At 38.0% G+C, this 12,830-nt stretch overlaps 1 protein-coding gene across 1 annotated transcript in view; it reads left to right on the forward strand.

The window, feature by feature from the left end:
• The window catches only part of LOC121294737 (cingulin-like protein 1), a 29,796-nt gene that overhangs the window by 810 nt on the left and 16,156 nt on the right, over positions 1-12,830 (forward strand). Inside the window, exons 2-8 of the mRNA XM_041218786.1 lie at positions 5,872-7,482; positions 7,908-8,005; positions 8,941-9,046; positions 9,472-9,573; positions 9,709-9,857; positions 11,108-11,249; positions 11,637-11,849. Coding sequence (XP_041074720.1) covers positions 5,905-7,482; positions 7,908-8,005; positions 8,941-9,046; positions 9,472-9,573; positions 9,709-9,857; positions 11,108-11,249; positions 11,637-11,849 — 2,388 coding nt within the window. The 5' untranslated portion in view covers positions 5,872-5,904. The remainder of the gene's footprint in view (positions 1-5,871; positions 7,483-7,907; positions 8,006-8,940; positions 9,047-9,471; positions 9,574-9,708; positions 9,858-11,107; positions 11,250-11,636; positions 11,850-12,830) is intronic.

The following is a 12,830-nucleotide window of genomic DNA, read 5'->3' on the forward strand; positions in this document are numbered from 1 at the left end:
TAAGTTACAGTAACGTCTCGTGTATTCTCAAAGTGAACAAGTTTCAAACAAGGCTTGTCCACCAATTTCGTTAAGGCCACCGACGGTTAAGATGGGTAGGCATACGACAATAATCGCTGGGAAATTGGAATGGCAAGACCACCGATTCAAACTACAGATTCCTACAGACGTTGTTTACAAAATATTTGAGCAGTACTCTGTAAAACCTGTTCCAGTTGATTCTCTGTAGAACCTGACAAACTGGTAGTGTACATTGGGTGTTTTTTCAAACAATAGGACGATGCAACATACAGTACAGGCGTGTGAAGCCCATAACTATGATTTGCAGTGTACTGCATTCGTTCAAGAAGTGTTTGGTGAGGGGGTCATGTTAAACTAGAGTGGCAGGTTAGGTTTAATATGGCTTTGAGGGTTTTCATCACACAGCAATGCACTGGTGTAAACTCATTTCTGTTTTTGTATGTGAAGTGTTGGCTATTCATAAACTTGGTAAGTCATTGTCTAGAATTGAACACCTAGGACTTTAATTACCAGTTAAGTAACGCTTCTATAAACCCGTAATCATGTTAAGATTAGTCATGCATAAACATTACTGATTAAATGTACTGTTGTCGGTGATTCAAATTCTGTGTGAATAATGTTCAGCAGTACACTTTCGGGCAAATTCTGCCATGCAGTGAATAATCGTCATACTTCTGAACAGACAATAATTTTAAAGTGGGGGGCGGGGGTCCAATGTTTCTTCTGGTCTCCAGACCACGTGTGCTGCAAGTATGCAGATACATTACAGCATCATTGTACTCTTCTCTTCCCCCAACAATTTAAACACAATTATCTCTGTATTGCGACATGATACCTTTACAATGTGTGTAGGAGCCTGGTACTGACTGACTGCCTGTGTTAAGAATAAAGATTTACCTGTGCTGATCCTTAATTCCAAAGCGTTTTCTTAAAAATCAAGAAACTTTTAGTTTTTTAAAAAAGCCCTTCAAAACATTTACAGTAACCTTCTGTACTTTGCTCACCTTCTCTCACTAAACTCTTTCCAGTCTCCTTTTACAGTAGCTTGTCTGAGCCATTGTTTTAGCAGTAGAACCCTGATTTAGAAGGCAGTCTGGTAATTCTGGAGGTGACTTGGCTTGCTGAACAGACAAGATCAGCTTGCAAGGCCATGTGGGATAATCAAGGTTTTGTGAAGTTCAGACTACACACTAAACTGTTTCTGCTTTTTAAAACCTAGAATTGTAAATAGGTGTAAGAGAAAAGCAGCACATAATACATATAAATCAACAGCAAGTGCTTCCAAAGCAAAATCTGAGTAACCAAGTCTGACAGCGTTGCTCTCTGAAGGGTCCAAAAGCTATGCTTTCCATAATGGAAATGAAATATTAATAGCAGGTAACATAAAGGAAAAACAAATATTGTCAGTGTTTGGTCCAGTTGTAGTAGAACTTGGTTTGCTTTTGGTTTTACTGAATATTGTACAATTCATTAATTTTTTAAAAATATATAAATAACTAGGGTATATATTTTAATTTAGTTACATTTTTGGGTTCCACTGCATCAATATTACTTGGTTAAATCAAGTGGCCCTTGGAATCTGGTGGTCCTCAAACAGACCTTTCTGTGGCATTCGTTGACTCTGTAGTTCAATTTGAAACAGCCCCGAGGTTTCTACCAGTGTTTATCCATAACTAAGAAAATAAAGATCTTAAAGATCCAGTCCTCACCAAGGCTGCAAAGGCCCCGATGTGATTTTAAAAACAAATTCAATTATTCCACAACCAGCTGAATAGTTATATAACAGCTTTATTAAGTGCACATATAAATAGGGTCAGTTTTTCAACCTTTAGCCAGCATGCAACACAGTGCTCACCTTTCCATTTGTACAGTGTGGAGATCTTAGTGAAAGCCGACAATGACATTTGGTAAAAGTAACACTGTCTGTCTTGGACACCTGTGAATAGAAATATAAGTTTTTTCTCTTTTTGCTAATGAGTAGAATCTGCTTGCTAATTGTATTGCTGGCTTAAGTATAGTGTCTCTTGGTTCATTTGTAAGGAAGGTTGTATTTCAATGTATTTTAAGGTAAAGTGGGTATTTTTTGTTTAAAGCTCAGTTTGTAATGTATCGGGCTCATGTGTGCTGCACTAGATATAGTAAAAGGGTTACTGGCACGGAATGAAAACCTTATTTTACACTTTAGTTTAAATAGATTTGATAACATTTTTAAAATAAAACCATTCAGAAGTTATACAATGTTCCAGGTTAATGCAGCCAACGTTATTATTATTATTATTATTATTGTTATTATTCATTTTAAACTGCTCTGTTATCCCTATACTCTCTTCATAGCATGGTACCTCTACTAGTTGTTTATGGAGAATGGGGTGTGTGCTATTCTGGTACACAAGAGCACATTTTAATAATCCTTGTCTGTTTTGGAATTTCAGAGTAGGATTTTTTTTTTAACAGATCAATGAAGAGTCATTAACAAAAGAACCATTTCCTTTTTTGAGTTACAGAAAAAACACAAACAAAATTAGCATTTGGTGTGGCGGGATGTGGCGTGGCGGGGCGGGGCGGGGCGGAGACCCTGTTGCTTCTCCAAAGAGTTGTGATGGATTGTCTCCTAACGTTAAGAGATTGTGTACCCAGAAAGATCAAAGATATAGTGTTTGACATGTAATCTTCAACCAGCTGTTCACCTTTGCACTCTTCCAAATGAGCTACACAGGATACAGTTTTTTAAAAAAAATAAAAAATAAAATAGCTTGGAACAAAACTCTAATTTCCTCTCGCTCTAAAAGCCAGTCAGCCAAGGAGCACAAAGCAAGGAAAGCTCAGCATAACACCTCAGATACTACAGCAACTGTGTTTCCAAGCCTAAATTGTTCTCCTAGGTATACAGGCCTCTTGATCACTCACTCGTATTGTTCTCCTTCCCCCTCCTGGAAAGCATTACAGTCTGTTTATATATTCATATTTCATCAGGAAACCTCTGCTGTAATACCGTAGTTATTTGTGTTGGTCTAAACATTGTATAAAATTCTGTCCGATTCCTTTTCTTATCTTCCAGCTCGCAGTTGTACAGTAAGTGATTGTGTCTTGGGCCGTGTACGAGACAAGTTACTGCTAGCGTTTTGTTTTTCACCCAGTGCAGCTGTGAGGTGGAATGTGTACAGAAACCAAAACAAAATATCAGCCCAGTTAAGCGGCACCTTCGATTCCTTTGCAGTAGAAAGTCCTGGTTTGGACTTACCAGCTGGGGTCTGTTTTGTTATGTTTGAATGAAATCTAGGGCAGCTGGAAGAGACTTGAACACTTGTTTTGTCTTGTAACATTTATATGGTACAACTTTAATATTGTAGTTGCATTTTAGTTTGTATAGGCCCTCAACAATTGTTAGTTTTTCGTACAGCGTCAAACTTGTGTGCGTTCATCGTCTCTCCTGTTAAATTGTTCCACCATGCTACTAGAATGCTTTTAAGCTTACTCTACTTTCTTTTTTTTATTTATGGCTAATGCACTCCACCCTCACACAATCCTTTCTATTTGTTAAATTTTTTTTTTTAAAAACTGCCTTATTAAGGTGAGCTTATGGTCCTACCTTTGTGTTTGAGGAAAGTATTTAAACTGCGAGGTAGGTGGGGGTGGTACAAGTTTAATTGGTTTATGCTGTACATGTATTGTATGTTGTTTTTTCCAGGACATTCTCCCTGGAAGCAAAGAAAACATTTTTGGACCAGTTATAGCATCAAAAGAAGTTACTGTATAGCCCACACAAATAAACATTTGCTTTTGATTGGCACCATAAACATACTGATTCTCCAAGGTAACTAATATAAAAATAGACAGGATGTTAAACTTTTTATTTAAAAAGTTTATTATGAAATCTTGTGAAAATACACTTTTGTGAAGCAAGAAAGGAGTTTAGTATATTTTTACTATACTGTATTCTATATGCACTTTGCATACTATAAAAACCGAGGAGAAATAACACAGTGTGCTGGGTGATTGGCTACTGTAGAAGGTGCACATTTGCTGCTCCCGAGGTTCTGTGGCTTGGCAGTGATCTTTAAGCAATAGATTTGGGGTAACACACATGCCAAGGACATTCTCCCCTTGAGGTCTATATAGTTCATCTAAACAGCAGCTCATTTCAATAGTACCACAATTTAAAAGATTCATAAAGGACCAAGGGTTACAAAAAATATTAAAATCCAGCAATGCGTGTTAGTCTCTTTTAGTTTATTTTTTTCAGAATCTAAATACGCAGTTTTATTTTAAAATGCTTAAATGAAGTTGGCATTTGAACACACTCCATGGTGCGTTAAATACATACATATGTATAGCTTTATTACAGTTTAGCAATTCAGGAATGACAGGTTCTGAGGAAAGTGGGACAAATATGTCTGGGATGTTGCTATGTTGTGACATCCATTTTATCAAACTCTGATCTGAAAAGAGAAATTATTCTACTGTAGCTTTGACACATCAGGTTTCTTAGCTTATATACTTCTATTTAAACGAAAGACCTTCCATAGCCGTTGAAGAGCATTGCCTTGGTTCCCATGGTATACAATTACAAGATGCATATCGAGGGGTTGTATCTTGTGGCTTTTGTTATTTGTAATCTTATTTATACAGGATCAGTATGCTGTGACCCTTTCCATTGAGGTCATAACATTTGCTTGTCTAACCAAGCTTGCACCGTGTATGGGCTGGAAACACAAGGTCAAAAGCAATTGGACTTTTTTTTTCTTTACGTAGATTTTTGTAGTGCTTAAATTGTATTGGACTTGGTGTTTTTAATGCCTCATATAGCAAATGATACATTTATCTGTTACTAAAACTATTAATAGTTTGAAGAAAGATTTACGTGATAATTGTGCATGATCAATCATATGCTAACTTCACTGAACCTCAACACTTTACTGAAGTGCACTGTCTTCAGTTCTAATACTGTATGTACCATTACATTAAAAAATATCTCCCCGATATCTTTTTTCAGTATCTGTTTTCATCACTTACCCGAGGGTGGAAATAAATACCAACTTTGACTGTAAACATCTTAAGAAATTGAATTTCTTGGACAAGCTGTTCAAATAATAGCAAACTGGTAAATGTTTCTTACCAACAGTACTGTTGTTCAAAACATCAGTGTCTCTAAGACACATTGATTCCAGTCTGTGTGTAAAAGTTTGTTAAACGCTTGCCAGACTTGGTTTTGTTGGGGAGTAAGATGGTTGATTGTTAGCTATTCCCTAAGGTTGTCAGTTCCTGTGGTTTTACTGGGTTATATATTACCTAAGTGGCCAAGTAGTGCTTTATCTTGGCTTTAAAAACAATTACATGGGTCCTAGTCCCAAGACAAACAAATCCGTCTTTTTCAAACATTTGAACTTTGTAGCTGCATAAGTAAACATTTCATTTCCAGACAACTGAAGCCTGTTAATTTAATTAATTGAGCGGAATAAAGATACTTTCAGTTGATTGTGTAATAAGCAAACAAGTGGTTGACTTTTGCCAAAACACTTGTTCACAAGAACAGAACTAGATTTCTTTTTACTTTTTATTTATATAAATTCAACGGAGTTGGGTATACCAGTATTTAGATGCAGCAAAGCCAATCTTGCTAGAGCATGTCTTGAAGTAAAAATTCTATGAGATTCTGTGCAGTGTTGCAATACCCAGTTTCACATTAATGTGCACAGACTGCTGCACAGTTTGAAATTATCTGTATGACAGGCTAAACAAGTGAGGCATTCATAGGGTTAAAAAATGGGATTAAAATGAGATAATCAAAGTAGTGCACCATGCTTTTTTCTCTAATTCTGACTGTTAATTTGATTATGTGCTTGTTTTCAGCATTGAAACTTATCCAGTGAACCAGATTTTAAAATGGAGTCTTATGGAGTTGGTGACGTTCCAAATAACAGAATGCAACAGGATTGTTTGCACTTTGACCATACTGGGAGATCCCAAATCGACAGAGCTGGGACTTACGGTGTCAGTATCCGGGTTCAGGGAATTGATGGACATCCTTACGTTGTACTTAATAACCGGAATGGACAGTCGGCACCAAACGATTCTTCATCTGAAAATGGATATTCTGATAGTTCTAAAGACAGGCCGTTTTTGGATAATGACGATGAACACGACTTTAAAGGGAGAAATACTGATGAGATTCCACGTCCAGAGAACCCTTTTGTGGAATACAGATCCCAAAAGCAGATGCAGTTGAGTGGTTCACAGAATGGCATCCCAGAATTTAAAGAATTGTCAAGAAAGTCATCTGCCTTGTTGAATTTTCAGAGGCACCCTGAACTCTTAGAACCTTATGATCCTCAAAAGAACACTTTGAATTTGGGTGGCAATCATGCGCTTCCAGCGAAAACATCTGCTGTTACTGAAACAGAAAACAAGGAGAACAAGCATTGGAGTTCCTTGTCTAGGTCATCCTTCCCAGTAAATGTTCAGGTTGGATCTAGAATTCCAGACAAACCTAAGCCGGAGAAAAATGGTGTACTCAACTCTACACCTCCTCCATACCAAGAGAAGCCTGCATCAAGGCCTCCCAGTGTTGCTAATGAACCAGTTAAGCTCCCTATTGGATCTTCGAGTAGTGTCGGCAGCACTAATTCCAGCCTAGAACACAGAAGGCCGAGACCTGACATTGTTCCTCTTCGTAGACAGGACTCAAGTGGACCAGTGTTGGAGACCTCAAGGTCGAGAAGATCTTCTGCTTCATCAACCTCTATCGGTTCCTTACAAAATAAATTGCGTCTGGAAGACCAGGAAGATGCTCTCTATGCGGAAAACGTGAACAGACATGGGAACAGAAGATACATTCCATTTCTGCCTGGCACGGGACGTGACATTGACACAGGGTCCATCCCTGCTGTGGATGATCTCATAGACAGATTTGATGGGAAGGAGAGTCAACAAAGAAGAGGGAGGTCAGGAAGGAGGAACAGGATCAACGCAGAAGATCGCAAGAGGTCCAGAAGTGTGGATAGTGCTTTGCCTTTTGGCCTTCGAGGAGATTCAGATTACATGGATGACTTTAGTAGAAATCAAGGCAGGTCAACTGAACACTTACTTAAACCTTCCCAGCTACGTAAACATAAGTCTTCTCCTGAAGACTCCAGCATTCCCTCCAAGGAGAGGCAGTCTGGTAATCCTGCAAATTCATCTGGCAGCCTTTGTGGGTTTAATGACAAAAACCAGGAAGAGTGGCACAGCAGTCCTAGTTCATTAAATGGCCAGGAGAGAATAAGTTTAAACGGAAGCTCAACATATGGTGGCAATAAGACTTTTTTAAGTAGATCTTCTACATTGCTAATGCCCTATAATGGCAAGGGAACTGAAGAAAAAACTGAGAGGTCTGGAAAAATACTGACCAGCACAGCCACCACATCTCTTTCCAAATCTAGCTGGAGCTCGGTTAAAAAACCTTCTTCACAACGGGATATACAGGTATATGTTAGAGCTGTATCGAGCACAGCTTCTAGAAATACATATTCAAATCTGCTGCTTTTTTAAGTTTCTTTGACCAAAAGTCCATTTAGGAAATATTGTAGAATTCAAATGAATTTGGGAACATGGGCATTTGTAGTTTTTATTAATTGTGCGTTTTTAAATGTACCCTGAAAAGATATTTGCCAAGGTTAGTTCTGTAGTTTTAATAGTTGATTTGCATGGAGGAATAAATAAAATTGAAGCAGCTAATTTTTACTGTGTACCAAGGAATGTTGCCATTTCATTGAACTTTTGTTTGTCTGCACAGTTGTTTGCCTTGATTTGAATATTAAGACAGGTGTCACTGAAATGCTCTTTGTTGAAAGATTATTTGGGTAACTTCACTTGATTTCTTCTTGTTTTGTTTTCCTCTTTAAATTTAGGCAACCCCTGATCTTCTTCTGAAAGCTCAGCAGGCACTTTCACAACAAACTAATGAAGAGACTGCGAAACAAATCTTGTTTAATTACCTCAAGGATGGGTTAGTATGTAACGTTCTTTCGCATATTGATGATGAGTATGAACCCCACGGTTATCATCTTCAGCATGTTGTTGAAGCCAGTTGTATAAAAGCAACCACCCACAAGGAATACACAATACACCCTGAGAACAGCTGGAGGTCACTTGGGGAATGAAATAGGTGGTGGCTTCCAAGTGAAACATCCATTTCACTAGTTTTGATGCTTTCCTCTGTGCCCGAAAGATATTTTGTGGAGAAGGTTATTTGGGTGTCCAATTCTGTATTTGCCAAACGCAACTTTTGTAATGTTTAAGCAATTCTGTTTCCCATACTCCAAGATGAACCTGTTGGCTTAATCTTATCACCTGCCTGTTAAACTGGCATGCACTGCAACCTTCAAATAACCTCCAGGCTACCAAGTGTGGAAGAGTTAACCACTCACCACCACTGCTACTGTAGTTCAGACCTGCTTTTCTTGGTTTCAAAAAAGTGTATTGTCAAGTACGTGTTCAGATGGCTTCATATTGTATTGTTTGCTATGCAATGGAATGTGATTGCGTAACACTGCAGCTTTATAATACGGTTAAAGTATCTCTGACAATTTCCTGTGTTTGACAATTCCCATTGTTCTTTTAACATTCCATTTATTGACTTTGAGTATAATGACTTTAAAATGAGGAAATTGTAAAATTTCTAGTTTTGAAGATTTAGAATACCAATGTCTATTTTGAAGCTTTTTTTCTGTAATGGATATATTTAATTAGTTGGGGGGGGGGGGGGGGGGGGGGGGGGGGGGGGGCATGGAAATTCAACATTAAAGACTGTGTTACTTTTGCAACTGCTGGATTTGGGGGAGAGAAAACAAATTGTCAGGATTAGAACCTGATGTCCCTAAGCGAAGCAATTTGTGTTTTTAAACCGCTGAATTGTTAAATCTGCTTGATCCTGTGTTTCAGGAGTACTGATAATGATGACACCACCAAGAAGAAGGTCAACCTAGTTTTTGAGAAAATCCAGACTTTAAAGTCTAGAGCTGCAGGGAGTGTGCAAGCGGACAACAAAGTAAGCCATTGTTGCAGGTCCCTTAATTGGGAGGAGAATTCAAGGAACTGAATAGGCAGATGGAGCTTTTACCATTGTATTTTTTTCACTGGTAAACCATGTAGACCAAGGGCAATGTTATGCTTTAGATAGTTAATGTCATATACTGGTTTTGTGAGCTAGGATTGTGTTAAAAGGGTTTAAATGTATACTATTCACATGAAAAAGTGAATTCAAGTTATCTTTTTTTTTTTTTGTGGAAGATTGGTACCTGAAACAAATAAAATTTATGACAATTTTTAAGTTTATGACCAATAACTATACAATTTAGTAATAGTAACAGGGGGTCCAGCAATGATTTGGTTTAATTCAGGCTAGGATGTAATGTTCAGCTGAATAATGCCTTTGTCAAGTTTTTATTTGAATGAACTCATTCTCCTTTGCAGTCCCCTGATTCCTCGGCTGAAATGATAGCACTGCAGGAGAAGCAAATGGAGCTGGAGAAACAGGTCACTGAGCTGAAAAGAGAACTAGAGCAAGAAACAAAGGTATTTCAAATGCTTTAAGTGGAACCGTGCCTCATAAAATCAACAAATACTCTGCCTGACTAAGGGTACCACACACCTAAAATCATGTTTGCTTAATAAAATGTTATACACAATTTAGATTTCTTTATCTTTAAGAATCAGCAGAGCCTTACAGAGTCCAATGTGATGACCAAAGAAAACATGAAGGAACTTCAAAAGAATCTGGAGGAAAGTTTGCAAGAAAGCAATCGACTTCGAGAACAGTTAGCAAAGGCAGAAAAAGAGCATCGCGCTACCCTTGAAGAGTGAGTGATGGCTCCGTTTTATAATATGAGGGGTGCCACTTGAGTAAAGTTGCCCAGATTTCTGGTTGTAGTAGTGCTAGTCCACATTTCTGTGTGCCAGGGACTCTGACCTGCCCAGTTAGAACGACATCTCCAACCTGCTTTGAAAAAAGAATTTGCCTAACGAGCGTCCGATATGAAAGACTGGTTTAAACCTCAAACTGCTGAAAAAAGTTAGCCTGGTTTCATGGTACAGATGGGAATTGTGTTTGGGCACCATGTGAAGTAGATCTTTAGTTGTAGAGTCAGTCTTGCAAGATTCCATAAAGTAGGTCCAGTACTGTATTGTATGTGGTTGACTGCTGTACTTTAAAATATCACCCTTTACTCTAGACTGAAAGCAGGTTTTTTGGGACCGATTGGCACGTTTATTTTGATAAGATAAATGTTATGAACAAACTTTCCACTATGTCTGGCTATTCATTCCAGACTTCCTGTCTCTCTTTGTTTTTGTTTTTTTTAGCACTCATTGTAATAGTTGTATATTTTTCAAATCGGACTTGCCATTAATTAAGGGGTTGTTTCTTTTTATTTTACTGCTGATTTATTTCTCTTGTACTGAAGTCCCTCCTGTATAATGTTTCTTTGTTTATTTCTTCTTTCTAAACAGAGAGCTTTGTAATCACATTTCCTCTTTCTAACCCCTATTCATTACTTAATTCCATAATAATACATGTGTCTCCTTTCTTGTGTTGATTTTAGTTAGACACGGTGCTTGTTTGTGTTTCTATTCTTTTTCATTAATGAGCTGTTAGTATGACTTGTGCCTATCATGAAGTAGTACAGGGAGATGAAATTCCAATTTACTCTTATCCCCTTAACTCCTCAGTCTGTCTTCAGTGCTCTACTAAGAGATAAACTGATAAAGCTGGACAACTGTGCATTTTCTAATCTGTTTGTTTTGAGTGTCTAAGGACCCCTTGGTAGGCTTGTAGCATTCAGTATGGCTAACTGATTCTTCCAAGGGGAGAACAATAGTCTATACTCTTATTTAAGCTGAGACCGGCCCTGCAGAAATCAAGTAGTTGCATTTTTTAAGGGTGTTCTATATCTTTAAATAAATCTTCTACATTTTTATGTTTAATTTATCTGGTTTTAATGTCTCTGCCATTCTCTGTTTTTATTATATAGGTGTTGTGGGGATCCTAGATGCTTGAATGCAGAGGTGCATGGTTGCTGTTTTCTAATGTGATTGTTTGGGTCTCCTCCAGATTGTATCAGGTAAAAATGGAGCAGGAGCAGCATCAGAATGAAATCCGGGACCTGCAGGATCAGCTGTCTGAAATGCATGACGAGCTGGATGGTGCAAAGCAAGCCAGGGCTGAGGACGAAGAGAAGGATGCTCTTACCAAGGTGATTTTATCTTGTCTAAAGCTTTGAGGCTTTTTTTGCTCCAATTTCCTCGTTGTGTGGAATTTCACACTAGTATGACAAAGTTGAATGCGTTCTAATTTTAAGGAAGCATCAGCCGTTTTCTCTGAATTTCTCGCCAGGATTTGAAAAGGTTTGTTCAGGGGGTTTTATGCTGATACCAGTGATCACATAGACTCAACTGGAAGTTTTGTCTGTGAATCATCTGAAATGGGGAATTTAAAAAAAAAAAAAAAAAAAAAAAATATAATCAAAGATGCATGTTTGTTCAAATTTTCAGATAGTACTACTGGACCTTTTGATTCGTTGTGTTCCAGACATTTGCCTTCTGCGTTTGGAGAACCAATATATTTGCTTTGTGCTCTTCAGGACCTGTTGCAATTGAAACAAGATTTCCAGGAGATCATGCTGTTTAAGGAAGAGCAGGAGGATATGTTGAGGAGAAGAGAACGTGAGCTGATGGCCCTCAAAGGGGCCTTGAAGGAAGAGGTGTCCAGTCATGACCAGGAGGTGGACAAACTCAAAGAGCAATATGACAAGGAGCTACAAAAACTAAGGACCTCGCTGGCAGAAGCAACGCAGGTAAGCATGGAAGGACCCTTACTGGAGGCTGTGTATGGAAAATGAGCATGTTAGTTCTATGAGTTTGAAGGGTACAAGGTATGTTCTTTTGAAGAGGTTTCCCCAATGCTGCCTAATGTTCTATGTTTACAAGCAGTGTTTATTTCACAGTATTTACATGTACAATAGACATTCTTGTGGGAAAAGAGGAAGTTGTGATGTGTGCCTGTTTTGAATAACTTAAGATTAAACTGATGGAATTTGACCATTTAAGGTGACTGACTTTGTTCGTTTGAATCTTGTTCTCTGTAAACTGTTTCACTGTTTTTTAGCATTGTCTAGTACATCCCAGTCACAAAATGGAAATGCATTCCCAAGTGTAAGTTTATTATTTTTAAATCGTGTGTGTGTCTGTGTGCGTGTGTGATTAGTTGGATCTTTTATTACCTCCTTCAGATGAAAAGATGTGTGACCTGGTGGTGTTTTAGTGTGATCCTTTTAAAGGAGTTTCCTGTTCCCAACTCCCGGTGTTTCATGTTCTCTGCCATTTCCTTCCTGTTACAGCAGTCACAGGAGTCATCTGTCCTGAAATCATTTCCTTTTTACTGAAGTCATTTCCTTTAACTAAAGCAGACCGTTATATGGTACTCTTTTGTGAAAGACCAGGGGGTTTAACATAATTTGAAAATTGCTACAAACATCTGAGCAGATTTTTGTGTTGTCCATATCCATAATTTAGATTTTTCACTTCTATAAGTAGTCTAACTTTTTTAAAGTTCATAAAGAAACTACCTTTATGTAAGTTTTGTAGGAGGAATAGCTAGATCCTCACCTGCAACTAGTTTAACTGTTTGTTTTGTTGTGTGAAATACAGTTCTGCACAAGAGAGGGTGAATTAACAGCAATGAAACGGGTGTTCCTTAAATGCATGACTCATATAGTGGTTGATAAGATTATTAGCCATACAGTTTATCAAATCCTGTACAGGGTTCTCACTGTGTG

This window comes from Polyodon spathula, chromosome 19 (genome assembly GCF_017654505.1).
Source record: "Polyodon spathula isolate WHYD16114869_AA chromosome 19, ASM1765450v1, whole genome shotgun sequence".
NCBI lineage: Eukaryota > Metazoa > Chordata > Actinopteri > Acipenseriformes > Polyodontidae > Polyodon > Polyodon spathula.